The sequence below is a fragment of the Neopsephotus bourkii genome, unplaced genomic scaffold, assembly GCF_033783945.1.
Source record: "Neopsephotus bourkii isolate Nb327-2 ecotype Australia unplaced genomic scaffold, CSIRO-AGI_Nbou_v1 NB_1637, whole genome shotgun sequence".
Taxonomy (NCBI): domain Eukaryota; kingdom Metazoa; phylum Chordata; class Aves; order Psittaciformes; family Psittacidae; genus Neopsephotus; species Neopsephotus bourkii.
The window spans coordinates 12280520-12293852 of record NW_026902112.1 but is presented as its reverse complement, the minus strand read 5'-3'; the positions used below and the strand labels follow the sequence as shown (position 1 = coordinate 12293852).

Here is a 13333-nt window from a genome sequence, read left to right as displayed (position 1 = left end):
TGCGGAGCTGCTGAGGGTGTTCACAGCTGTTCATGGAGTCAGGGAAGGGTTTGGGATGCAAAGGAGCTGAGGATCATCCAGTTCCAGCCCCCTGCCATGGGCAGGGACACCTCACACTAAACCATGTCCCCCAAGGCTCTGTCCAACCTGGCCTTGAACACTGCCAGGGATGGAGCATTCACCACTTCTCTGGGCAACCCATTCCAGTGCCTCAGCACCCTCACAGTAAATAACTTCTTCCTTATCTCCAACTTGAACTTCCCCTGTTTCAGTCTGAACCCATCACCCCTTGTCCTATCACTGCAGTCCCTGATGAAGAGTCCCTCTCCAGCATCCCTATAGGCTCCCTTCAGGCACTGGAAGCTGCTCTGAGGTCTCCACGCAGCTTCTCTTCTCCAGGCTCAACAGCCCCAGCTTTCTCATCCATACAGGAGCATTTAGTGCAGACCTTGGTGCAGCTCAAACGGATGGGAGGTGGTTGCAGATCCCATGAGGTCTTTGATCTTTTGCCTTCTGCAGGCAAGAGCAGCAACTCAAATCTTTATAGAGGAACGGGTTTAGCAGGGTAATGGTGTTTGACCTCTGCATGCCTCAGTTTCCCCTGTTACCTTACCTCCTACTCAGAAGAGCTCTGAAGCTTTATTGGTGGTTTGTGGGTGGCTTTGGGAGCTGGAGGGTGGAAGCATCCAAGACAGTCTGGGGAGAGCCAGGGATGAGTTTAGGCATGAGAGGAGCAGATAAACCATTTCCTTTGTGTTTTAAGGGGCACCGATGTGATCCCCACACCAGGGTGCTGCATCCATGTGCTGCTCATCATCATCATCATTGTGCTCTGAGCTGCTCAACCTAGGATCCACATGGCAGGACCTTTTCCTCCATCACTATGGAGATGCCACCAGCATGTATGGGATGAACACACCACACTCATCTTCCTTCCCCTGCAATCCTGAGTCATTTTCAGGTTCAGCTTCCATCCTGTGATCCATTTTAGGATGGACAAGGACACGTGGCTGAGGAGGTGTCCTCTTAGGAGACAGGTGGGAGATAGCAGGAGGAGGTGGATGCACTCTGGTGGTCATGGTGAGAGCTCATGGGAGTTCCAGAGCTTCCTATATCCTCATCAGGTGATACCAAGGGGACAAGGATGAGCTAAGGAGAGGAAGGACAATGGGACATCAAGCCCTGAATTCTATAGGGAAAGGAAAAGGGAGTTAGGAGCATGCTTGATGTATCTTGTTGTCTACAAATCAGCTTTCCCATCATTGCCTTCCTCTGAGGTCTTCTGCTCTCATTGGATAAATGGACAGGATACAGACAGGAGGCAGGAAATCTCCATCTTTCTTCCTGATGGTACCAATGAACCCTTCCTATCTCATGGCTCATAAGCAATGTGGACCTTTGTGGTACCTTCCCAGCTTTAATCGTGGCACTTGGCACATCTTTCTTGTAATAGGGAGTGTGATCCATGCAAATGGCAGGTGATGATGGGTGCTCCTATGCTCCCTCTCATCTCCTCACCTTTGCTGTGTGATCCCACTGCAGGTAGATGCTTCCCTCACCACTTCCCCATCCAATGCACTCTCCACTGGACACACAGGGAGACTAATTAGAGAGCATCAGAACTCTTTCATAACTGAATTAACCAAGCTCTAATAGAATTGCTTTGTCTAATGCAGAATCTATCGAGCTGCAGGTTCAGAGCAGGCTGCACCCATGCCTTGAGCAGGACAACGTGTATCAGCCTGATTGGTTTCCTCCTAACAGGCTGGATCTGCTCAGGTCGTTGGCAATTGCATCTCCTTGTCCTGAGTCTGCAGGTCCTTGTGGCTGTTTGGTGGGGGGATCTGCAGTGGGGGAGGTTTAGGTTGGTTTCATACACCCTAGTACGAGTTTCAGACATCCTCTTGGTTATAGGTGCTTCCTTCCCAACCTGGAGAGACCCATGGGCTGGTGGATGTCACCAGGAGGACTTCCTGGTGGGCCTTACAGAACCATGGAATGGTTTGGGTTGGAAGGGACCTTAAAGCTCACCCAGTTCCAACCCCTGCCACGGGCAGGGACACCTTCCACTAGAGCAGGGTGCTCCAAGCCCCTGTGTCCAACCTGGCCTTGAACACTGCCAGGGATGGGGCAGCCACAGCTTCTCTGGGCACCCTGTGCCAGCGCCTCAGCACCCTCACAGGGTACAAGAACTTCCTGATCTCCAACCTGAACTTCTGTTTCAGTCTGAACCCATCACCCTTGTCCTATTGCTAGTCCCTAGACCTTGCTCATTCCTCTGCAGCAATGCCTTTTATCTGGCAGGCCTTGCCTCCATTTCTTCCATCAACTAAAGACCTGCTGCAGGGCGCCATCAGGCTTGGGGTACCATCACGTTTTGGGGTGCTGCAGGTGACACGGGTGTTGTTGAAGGTTGGGGTTAAATCCCCTCATGTCTTAGTATCTCTGGGAAAGTCTACAAGTCAGAAACTTCACTGCTGTGTCATTCCCTTATTGCAAAGTGGCCAATTCACTTGAAGCTTCCAGTAAAGCTGGTGGGTGCTGGGACTTCTTCTGACTGGGCTCCTGCTCTGAATCAGAATCATCCTTTCTTAGCCCACCAAAGGCCATTGGAAACACTCTGATTTACTCCCCACGTGGAGCCAGCAGCCTGCACGTTTCCAGTCCTCTTCCCTCATTGATTTGCAGGCGACTTTCAGAGCTGCCAAGTCTCATTCCTCTGCCAGGACTGAAATCTATTTCTTCCATATTCATTTTCTACCTGTTTTTTAGGGTCTCATCCACATGGGCAGAGGGGTGAGACCAGGACTTTGAGACATGGCTTCAGGTTCCTGAAGAACCCTCATGTTCAGCTCATTGTCCCTTAGCAGACCTGTTGTTCCCCCCACATGAGTTGTTTAATGACCTAAAAAGGGGGGCCTCTGAGATGGTGAAATCCCATCTTCTTCAGGGGAAGCTTCATCTCATCAGTAAAGGAAAAACATGGTGTTCACCATATGTTATCATGGCTAGGTCAGTGTGTACCACCAGACCACAGAGCATCTCTGCCATGCCCATCATCCAGCTAAGTCCCTCTCCCATCCCTGCAGCTCATGGCTGGTTTCCTGGTAGCCTTTTTTCTCCTAGAAGAAGGAATTCAGGAGAAGAGATGCTGAAAGAACATCCCAGCATGGATGCCCTGCTCTGCAAGCACGGCAGGACATCCATGGGATGTCTGCATGTTAAAGGATATTTTTCCTTCGGGAATGGGGGGGGACAAAAAGGATAGGGGTGGGTCTCCATGTGGTGTTGAGCATCCATCACAGAGATGCTGGGATGCATCTGTGTGCTCTGAGACATTGGGTGGAAACTTTTGCATCCCCTTTGCTATATTAGTAACTGGAGCATTAGCTGGCTGGCCATGAAAAGAGCTGTGAATTGCAGCCACCTGATTATCCTGCCTTGCTTTGGGAATGGGATTATATCCTTTAATCTGGGATCATTTCACATGGATGCAGACCCTGGGGAGGAGCGAGGTGGTTGTGGGTGCCATGCCCTGCATGAAGCCCCTTCCTGGAGCCTAACTTGGATGCAGGACAGGACAGAACCCCTTGGCAGCATCAGGAGAGTGATGGAGACCAAACTTCCCATCAGGCTGGAGGCTGGTCAGAAGGGGAAGGTGTGCTTAGTAGCAGCCTTCCTTCCATCAAAGCCTTTTATAGCTAGGTGGTGGAGTTTGGAAAGCTGCAAGTGAGACGTGTTCCCCTGCATCCCTTCACTTTGGGGCTTGGGCTTCTTCTGTCCATGATGTGGGGCATCTCCAGCTGCCTCCCACCCTCACACCTTGGGGAGCAAAGCAGTTCTTTAAACCCTCATTGATCAGGAGCAGTGGGCAAGGAGAGGATTTGGGGACAAGGACCAGACCCATCTCCTCTCACCCTCTATCTGATGGGATTTGTCCTCCATCTGATTTGAGGAGCGGCAGTGTGCGCTCACAGCCCAGAAAGCCAAGCGTATCCTGGGCTGCATCAAAGGGAGGGTAACCAGCAGGTCGAAAGAGGTGATCCTGCCCCTCTGCTCTGCTCTTGTGAGACCCCACTTGCAGCACTGGGTGCAGTTCTGGTGTCCTCAGCATAAGAAGGACATGGAGCTGTTGGAGCAAGGCCAGAGGAGGCCATGAGGATGCTCAGGGGCTGGGGCAGTTCAGCCTGGAGAAGAGAAGCTGCGTGGAGACCTCATAGCAGCCTTCCAGTATCTGAAGGGGGCCTATAGGGATGCTGGGAAGGGACTCTTCATTAGGGACTGGAGTGATAGAACAAGAGGTGATGGGTTCAAACTGAAACAGGGGAAGTTTAGATTGGATATAAGGAGGAAGTTCTTTACTGTGAGGGTGGTGAGGCACTGGAATGGGTTGCCCAGGGAGGCTGTGAATGCTCCATCCCTGTCAGTGTTCAAGGCCGGGTTGGACAGAGCCTTAGCTGCCATGGTCTAGTGTGAGGTGTCCCTGCCCATGGCAGGGGGGTTGGAACTGGGTGAACTTAAGCTCTTTTCCAACCCATTCTATGATTCTTTGCTTCCCCACCTTTAAACCCCCCTGTATCCACATGTGAATGAAACAAACCTTATTTTCACTCCCCCGTGGGGTGCAGCTGAAGCCGCTCGGCTCGGCAGCGTCTGGGGGAAGGCCAGGCTTTATTGAAACCCATAATGGTGCCACCTGAAGCGTGATTTACTGCACTGTCCACTCCTCGGCCTTGATAATATATTTCTATTAGATTTCCTTCCTTTCCCTCCTTCCTCCTCACAAAGAGAGGCAACTTTCTCCATCTGCCTGACACCTTCTTAGGCTTAGGCAAAATAAATGTTGATTTTCATCAAGAGGAAGAGCGCTGGAAGTCCTCATTCCCCGCCTGAGCTTGACAAGCTCAGCAAAAGCCGCCCGCTTTTCGAGGGAGAGAACTGGTGATCCAGCCCCGGTTCTTCTCTTTGGAAGCAGTTCAATCATCGTAATGAAAAAGGGGTTTCTTAGCTTGGCTTTCACTAACTAGAAATGATATACCTGGTTCCTGGAAGATGGATTGTGCGGCGGCTGAAATGCAGACGAGGAGGAGAGGGGGGAGAGAGTGAAGGCGCGCGAGATGCGACCCAAGATTGATCACGCCATTTGCAGGATCTCCCATGCACAAACAGCAGAAAACATCTTTTCCTTTGCTGGGGTGGGTTTAGTGACACCCCTTTATTCTCCACGTCCCCCCTTTGGCTTTCAGAAGGGGGTGTTTCATCGTGGGGTGCTCGCCCATCCCTGTTTGCTCACCATGGGGTGGAGCATCCACTGCTTCATCCTTTCCCGGAGCAGCATCTCCCTCCATCCAAAGTGAGAAACCAGTTTAGTCCTTTTGCATCCTATTTGGGGGTTTATTTTATTATCACCCTCCTTAATTTTGTAAGGAATAAGTTTGAAATCAGGCTGGGATGCTCTGAAAGCATCTCAGCTCCATTCAACCTCATACTGAAGTCGGGAAGTTAATTACAGTTGATTTAAAAATCACCTTTTCTTGTCTTCCTCCCCCCAAAAAAGAGAAATCAATATTTCTCCTTCTGTAATCATATTTGCTTTGAGTTGCAAAGCCTGGCTTTCATGGATATTAGCTAATGAAGTGTTTTCCAGTTCATCCAGCATAGAATTGAGCCGTTTCCACTGTTCCCGTTGGACCAGGGCTGTGGTTTTTTGGGGCAGGAATGAGGAGATGCTCATTTTGACCCTTTGGGGTTGAGGGGTTGGACCCTAATGACACCAACCAGAGTGGAATTTGGATATCGCAGGCTGGATAAACCATGTGGCTGGATGCAAAGGGATACTGGGGAGCAGCTGGAACGTTAGGAAGGTGGTCAAAGGCCAAGAGGGGTGCGTTGGGCATCTGCTTGGTGTTGCTGTTCCTTAAAGCTGAATTTGGCTGCATTGCTCGTGACTAATGGCCAAGTCCGTGGTGGCTGCTGTGCACCACTCTGATGTATGGGTGTTATATTAAGGGTGGAAAGGTGCTAAATGAGCCCTCTTTATTCTACATAAATTAGCTCAGAAGCTATGTATCACTGCCACGGAGGCTTAGACTCAGAGGCAAGTTTGTTTAAAAGCAGAGAAGAACTCCTGGTGACTCCCTGTTGTTGGATGATGCTTGGGGTCCTCTCCTCTCCATCCTTTTCTGCCCCAAAACCTTCTCCTTTGGGTTTTCAAGGATGCTCGAAGGTGCCCATGGTCCCACCTTTGTGCTGGGCATCGTCTGGGAGGTGCAGTGTGGAGCACCAATGTGTTTGCAGAGTCATGCAATGGTTTGGGTTGGAAGGGACCTTAAAGCTCCTCCAGCTCCAACCCCTACCACGGGCAGGGACCCCTTCCACTAGAGCAGGGTGCTCCAAGCCCCTGTGTCCAACCTGGCCTTGAGCACTGCCAGGGATGGGGCAGCCACAGCTTCCTTGGGCAAAGTGTGGACAAGTTGTGTGCTGCTCATCCAGAGCACGTGCATCTGGAGGGGGTTTGGGCTGCATTCCTCATCCCTCAACAAGCTCTGGATCCTGTATTCTGGGAAACCTCCGTTTCCCATCCACATTCATCTTGGTGTGTTCTTGATCCAGTGTCCACACACTCCGTTACCAACCCATCGGTTTGGTTGGTAGAACCCCATAACTGCTGCTGCTCTACACCCTTCAGGGAGGGAAAGGTATGTCTGGTGTTGAGGTTGAAATGGAGGAGGACTTCACACCATCCACCCTCATCCATGGGATGTGCCTGGACCCATCCTGCAGACAGATCACATCCCAAAGGTGCTTCATGGGGTTTTGGCTTCATACAAGCAGTTGGGCCCCTCTTTGGGGGAGGCACAGCTCCAGCAAGCAGAATCTTGGGGGGATTCTGAGGGCAGCTGAGAGCTGTGGTCCCCAAACCTTTCTCCAGCATGGCCGTAGCACCAAGCATGAGTTTACCTCTTGCATACTGGTGTTCAGGTATTACCTGCTCCACCCCAGCCCCAAAGCAGGTCGGGATGTTCATCTTGGGCTGCAATTTGAAGCTTTGCCTACCTTTTATTTCACCCATAACTTGGGGGTTCTGCAGTAGCTCTGCAATGGGAAGGGCCCTCTGAGTGTCTCCATCCCCTCCACATGTAGGAGGCTGAGGATGCTCAGGGATCTGAGGAACCAGCCACCTCCATCCCAGCCATGGCCAAGGGGAACATCAGCTCTGGGCTCACACGAAGACATGTCCCCATCCCAAAGGGGTCAACTCTGCACTGGGATGCTGGGGAAGGGGCTGCAGGGCAGCAAGGCCAGGCTGAGCACCCACGGGGGACACACGTGTCCCCACCAGCAGTGGGCAGGGTGGCTATGGGACAGGATGCTATTAGGGTTTCTTCACTTGCTCAATAGCTAATCCTTCCGGTTGGCCCTCTGGGATCCTTTTACTCCCTTTTCCCACTGTTAAAGCATGAAGTGCTGAGGCTACAGGGGCGGAGGAGCTCGCGATGCTCCTGCACCTGCATCCCAAAGGATTTCCAAAGCAACCCAAGAAAGCTTTAATGACTTTCTCCTCTTTTCTTCCTTTCTGCTCCCAGTCAGCACCAGAAGGAAGAGGACTTTGCAGCCAGTATCCCTGGGGGACTCTGAAAACACCTGCCCAAAGGAGGGTGGCAGAGGTAAGGCTGGTGAGTGCAACGGGGTTGGGTGCTGCTGGTGGAGTGGAGGAGCACCTGTATGCCCGGTGCTTTATATCCAACCTAAATCTCCCCTATTTCAGCTTGAACCCATCAACCCTTGTCCTATCGCTCTCCAGCATCCTTGTAGGCCCCCTTTAGGCACTGGAGCTGCTCTCAGGTCTCCCCTTCCCGCAGCAGAGGGGCAGGATCCCCTCTACGATCCTCTATGATCCTATTCTGTGATCCCCTCCCTGAGCTGCTGCCCAGCACACGAGGGGGTTCTGGGCTCAAGCGCTCACTGAAGCCAGGTCATGGGGAGCTTCTCCTCATCCAACACCCCCAAGTTCTTCCATCAGGGCTGCTCCATCCACTCTGCCCAGCCTGTGTTGGTACTGGGGATTGCCCCAACCCATGTGCAGGACCTTGCCCTTGGCCTCTTGAACTCCATGAGGTTCACACATTCCCACTTCACAAGTGTGTCCAGGGCCCTCTGGATCCCATCCCTTCCCTCCAGCGTGGTGATCACACCACACAGCTTGGTGTCATTGACAGACTTGCTGAGGGTGCATCAGTCCCACTGTCCATGTTGACAAAGACATCGAACAGGATCCTGTCGGAACAAGTCCAGAGGAGGCCACGAGGATGCTCAGGGGCTGGAGCACCTCCTGTATGGAGCCAGGCTGAGAACACTGGGGCTGTTCAGCCTGCAGAAGAGAAGCTGTGTGGAGACCTCAGAGCAGCTTCCAGTGTCTGAAGGGGGCTGCAAGGATGCTGGAGAGGGACTCTTCATCAGGGACTGCAGTGATAGGACAAGGGGTTATGGGTTCAGACTGAAACAGGGGGAGTTCAGGTTGGAGATAAGGAAGAAGTTCTTTAAGGGTGGTGAGGCACTGGAATGGGTTGCCCAGGGAGGTTGTGAATGCTCCATCCCTGGCAGTGTTCAAGGCCAGGTTGGGCAGAGCCTTGGGTGCCATGGTTTAGTGTGAGGTGTCCCTGCCCATGGCAGGGGGGTTGGAACTGGATGATCTTAAGGTTCTTTCCAACCCAAACTATTCTATGATTCTGTGATTGATCCCAACACCAACACCTGAGGGGCACCACTCGTTACTGGTCTCCAGGTGGACATGGAGCCATTGACCACAACTCTTTGAGTACAACCATCCAGCTAATTCCATGTCCACTGCGTGGTCCCTCCGTCATACCCAGGTCTCTCCAGTTTAGAGACGAGGATGTCACGACGAGCACTTCACACAAGCCCCTGTAGACAGCACCAGTTGCTCTGTCCCTACCTTCCTCCTCTCCTCCCCAGGCAAACGGCTGCAGATCAAGCCCAGGCTGTGAACAGGAACCCAACCCAACAGCATCCAACCAGCTCAGGAACCGCAGAGCCGGGCACGACCCGGCCCCTACCTCAGGACGCCGCGGCCACACGCGGCACCTTCTTCTCTTCTTGCTCTTTGGGGACGTTGTCATGGCAGGGAATGGGGTGGCAGCACTGGGGCAGCATCACCCCCCCCCTGCAGCTTCATTGGGAGTGTTTAAGTTGCCAATAAATGATCCAGTTTAGTGAAGGTGAAACCTGCTCTGGGCTCTTTGGATGCTCACAGGGTTGGGAAGAGGCCCCCATCCCCATCAGTGCTCCTGCAGATCACAGCTCTGCTGCTGTACAGGACATGAGGTGATTGTGCCATCATGCAGTGTGCCCCTGTCCAGGTCAGCCACTCCGCTGGCAACAAGCATGTCCGGTGGTCCCAAGTCATCACCGCACTGGGATGTAACAGGGCACAAAGCCCTCACAGAACTCCAGTCTCTCCATGCCACCTGCGTCCATCCTGCTCCATCCCTTTGCTGTTGGGAGGGGATTTCTTGGAGCAGAGCCATGTGCCGAGAGCATCCCAAGTGGAAATGTGTTGGGAGCAGCACTGAGCTCACATCAAAGGCTCCTGCAGCGTGTCAGGGTCCCCATGGCTGGTTGTACCCTGATCCCACCTCTCCCCATCCCAGAAGGGGTTTGGTTTCCCTTGGGAGACCCAACCCAGTGTTCTGGGTCCCTCCAAATCCAAGCAGGAGCAGAACATGGGAAGAGCATTGTGCAGAGCCATGTGCTGGCCATGCAGCTGCTGGTACAATGGGGTTTGCATCCATGGGTACAATCTCCACCTGGATTTTTGGGCAGTGGATGCTGTTCCCACATGGTTCTAGGCCCAACAGCAGGATTACGAGGTGCTGAGAGCCATGTGCAGTGGCAGGATTTGCCCATCCCCTGCCCCTCCATCACATCACCTGCAGGGAAAGGCATCAACAAGGACATAGGTGAGCACTGGGGACCCAGCACCCAGCTAGGCTTGGTGATGGGGTGGGTGATGGAGCCACCACGATGCCTTGGGCTCAGCTGCACCATGGATACAGCAATGGGCTGATGGCTGCAGTTTCACCCCTGGGGACCCCCATGGTGTGTGTGGGGGGTATCTTTTGGGCTCCTGGTGAGGGATTTATCTCCTGTCTCGAGTAACTTGGGACATTGGGATGCCACCAAAGGCACCACGTGGCTCCTGTGTAAGGATGCTGAACTGGCAATGCAGTTTAGTGCCACTCTGGACACCAGTTTGTGGTAGCCTCATCCCCATCATCCCCCCCAGCTATTGTGAGGACCAGCAGCTCCTACCCCAGCCTGTGTACCACGAGCTGTTTTCTAGTGACACCTTTGTTGTTCCCATTGTTATTCCATGTCTTTTATTGACCCTTGTGTTTTGATATGTAAATAAAGGGGTTGTTCTCCAGGATGCCTGGTCCGAGCGTGGCTTTTTTATTGGGCAGTACATGAACATCCCATCATGGAGAAGCTGCTCTGTTCCCCAAATCTTTGGGGTTCTTTATTAGAAGCTTGCCCCCCTTTACCCATTAATTATGTTTCTTCATAGTGGTTTCCTACCAAAAACCAACCTAAATTCACTACACATCACCACAGAGGAGATGATGCTGCTGCATCCCCAGGGATGACCAATGCAGGGTGGTGGTGACCAAGAGCTTTGGTGCCGCGGCTTCCTAATGAGCAGTCGAATGAGGATTAAGCACTCATTAACAAAGGTGATGAGTAGCTCCCCAAGAGCCCTGACACTGCTTTCCACTGGCTCCACTGCTCCCTTCCCATGCAGGGTTGTCATTTATGGCCAACTCTGGTCCAAATCACTGTTTAGGGGCAATGGATTCCTGAGCAGGGATAAAAGCAGTGGTGGTGAGCCCTGATGCCTCGGTGACAGGCCCCAATGGGGTTTATCCACCTTCCCCGTGATGCTGTGGTGATGGTCTGTGCCAGCACCATGGTGTGGATGTGCCCTGGGGGTTCCTTAGCTGGAGAGGTGGCATCAGCCTCTTGGTATGGTTTTTCCCTTTCCCCAAATGATGGCATCAAGCAACCTGCTCTAGTGTGAGCTGTCCCTGCCCATAGCAGGGGGTTGGAACAGGATGAGCATTAAGGTCCTTTCCAACCCAAACCATTCCATGATTCAATGAGTTTTGACCCTTCTCCCTTCCCATCAGCACCCAGACCCCTGCTGCAGATGCTGATGGAGCATCACCAAGATGGTCCCACCAGCGCCGTGCGCTCGAGAGCTCCCCAAGCCCATCACCAACCCATGGGGAAACCGAGGCAGTGCCCATGCCCTGCTCCAGGGGTTAACGGGGCAGAGGAGCCGCCTGCTCTAAAAGCAAGCGGTGACGGCATCCCGCCACCATCCCATGGCCACCAACCTGGTTATGTCACTCGGCTGCCCGCGTTTCAACCCCGCCGGCCGGCGCGGCGCGGCCGGGAGGGACCGGGACGTGTCACTGTACCCAGCACCCGCTATAAATACCCAAAGGGGGTGTCTTGGGCCCGTGACGGCTCCGTTGGAGCCCTTCCCATTCCCTAAATCCCAGCCTGGCTCCGGGCCCATCGCTGGTGGCAGCTGCTGATGGGGGCCGGGTGCCCCCGAGGCATGAGCGGCTCTGGGGAGGGAGGGAGGAGAATCCCAGAGCTGCATCCCGATACCCCGCTGTGCCCGGATGGGGATGCTGCGCTGGGGGGTCACACAATGAACAGGGGTTAAAAACATCCCATGAAAAGGGTTTTTTTCTGTTGCAAAAGTATCAAAATGCCCTTTTTTTTTGTCCCATTCTCTGTGCCCTCCATCAACTGTGCCCAAGTTTGGGGTCTTCACTGTGGGATAACTGTGTTCCAGGTTATCCGTTATGGGATAAATTCCAGCATTAGGAGGGTCCCAGGGGACCCGCATCCATGTCCCTCCTAAGGAGGACAAATATCACCCCTGGCTTCATTTTACCTTTATAGGAGGAGAAGGATGGAGAAGGGGACAACAACACCCCCGACCCAGAGGCTGGATCGAGTAGAAGGGATGGTGTGGAGTTGTAATTGCTGGGGATGCAGCAGGAGACGGGGTTTCACCCCCCAAATCACCCTGTTTTGTATTCATTTGCCCCAAATCATCCCATTTAGCCCAGTGTTCCCCATTCCCAAAGTCCCAAGTGGGGAGGGCCATGAGCCGGGTAAGGGGACCATGTCCCCCCATCCCACAGTGGGCAGGATGCAGCCAGGCTGGGATGTTGTGGTACCCTAACGACATCCTATAGGAGATGGAGACAAGGAAGGGGGGTGATGGTGGGTATTGACAGTCCCTATGGGATGAATCCCTTGGGATTAGGGGGGGACAACTCAATGGCAACTGCTCCGTGCCTCAGTTTCCCTCCAGCACCTTCCTATAGGCCTGTGCCCACAGCCAGGACCAGGCCCCTGTGTGCTCCATCCCTGTCCATAGTGTGCATCCCATAACCCCCCCAGCACTGCCCTTGATCCCATCAGGGTTAATCCCGACTCTTTCCCTGGCACATCCTGGTCCCTCCTGGTGCTGCAGCTGCAGCAGCCACGAGGTGGCAGGGCTCGGAGCAGCAGCCAGGCCAGGGCCGCATCCTGCGCTGGGATGAGCACCCAGAGCCCCTCACTTGATACCAGTGATGCCTTTGCCGTGGGATGGGGCAGCGGGGCTGGTGATGCTCCTCACCGTGTGCAAGGCACAAACATCACCTCCTGTGGCACGAAGCTGGAGCCAGACCTGGATTATGGGAACATCAAATAATATCCCCAAATAGATAGATAGATGGATTTTGGAAGGAGGGAAAACCTTCCCTGTATCCCAGGGAGGATGCTGGGCTGCTCCGGACTGGGAACACCGAGGTGAGGAGGGAAAGGGCTTCATCCCAATGTTGTTTGTGTCTGGTACCCACAGGAGCATGGGAGACCGTGGTTCCCTCAGTGAGGTGGTGCGGAACCTGGTTTGGGATCAGTAATCTCCATTCTAGGTCTTTCCCGTTTCTTTGGAAGGAAATTACAGTTTCTTTTCTGTTTGTGCTCACTTCTTGCTTGGGCCCGGGGTGGTTGGGGGGAGCTGGAATGGGGGGGATGAAGGTACACGGTGAGGGCGGGGAATGGAGGGAGGATAGACAGGGGATGCAGAGAAGGGGAGCAGAGGGGCTGCAGGGGGTTGCATTGGGGTGCAGGGGGTTACAAAGGGATGCAGAAAGGTGGAGGGGGGATGGAGGGAGGATGCAGGGGGGAGCAAGGAGATGCAGTGGGGGGGGTGCATGGGAGATGCGAGGGGATAAAAGGGGAA

The 13333-nt window shown here is 53.5% G+C and overlaps 1 protein-coding gene across 2 annotated transcripts in view; it reads left to right on the top strand.

Annotated features, from left to right (window-relative positions):
- ZC3H3 (zinc finger CCCH-type containing 3) overlaps positions 1 to 10114 on the top strand; it is a 155058-nt gene extending 144944 nt beyond the window's left edge. For both annotated transcript variants that reach the window (XM_061374233.1, XM_061374232.1), the window contains exons 12-13: positions 7587 to 7667; positions 8977 to 10114. In XM_061374233.1, the coding sequence (XP_061230217.1) occupies positions 7587 to 7667; positions 8977 to 9008 (113 nt within the window). In that variant the 3' untranslated portion in view covers positions 9009 to 10114. The remainder of the gene's footprint in view (positions 1 to 7586; positions 7668 to 8976) is intronic.
- Positions 10115 to 13333: the final 3219 nt, after the last annotated feature.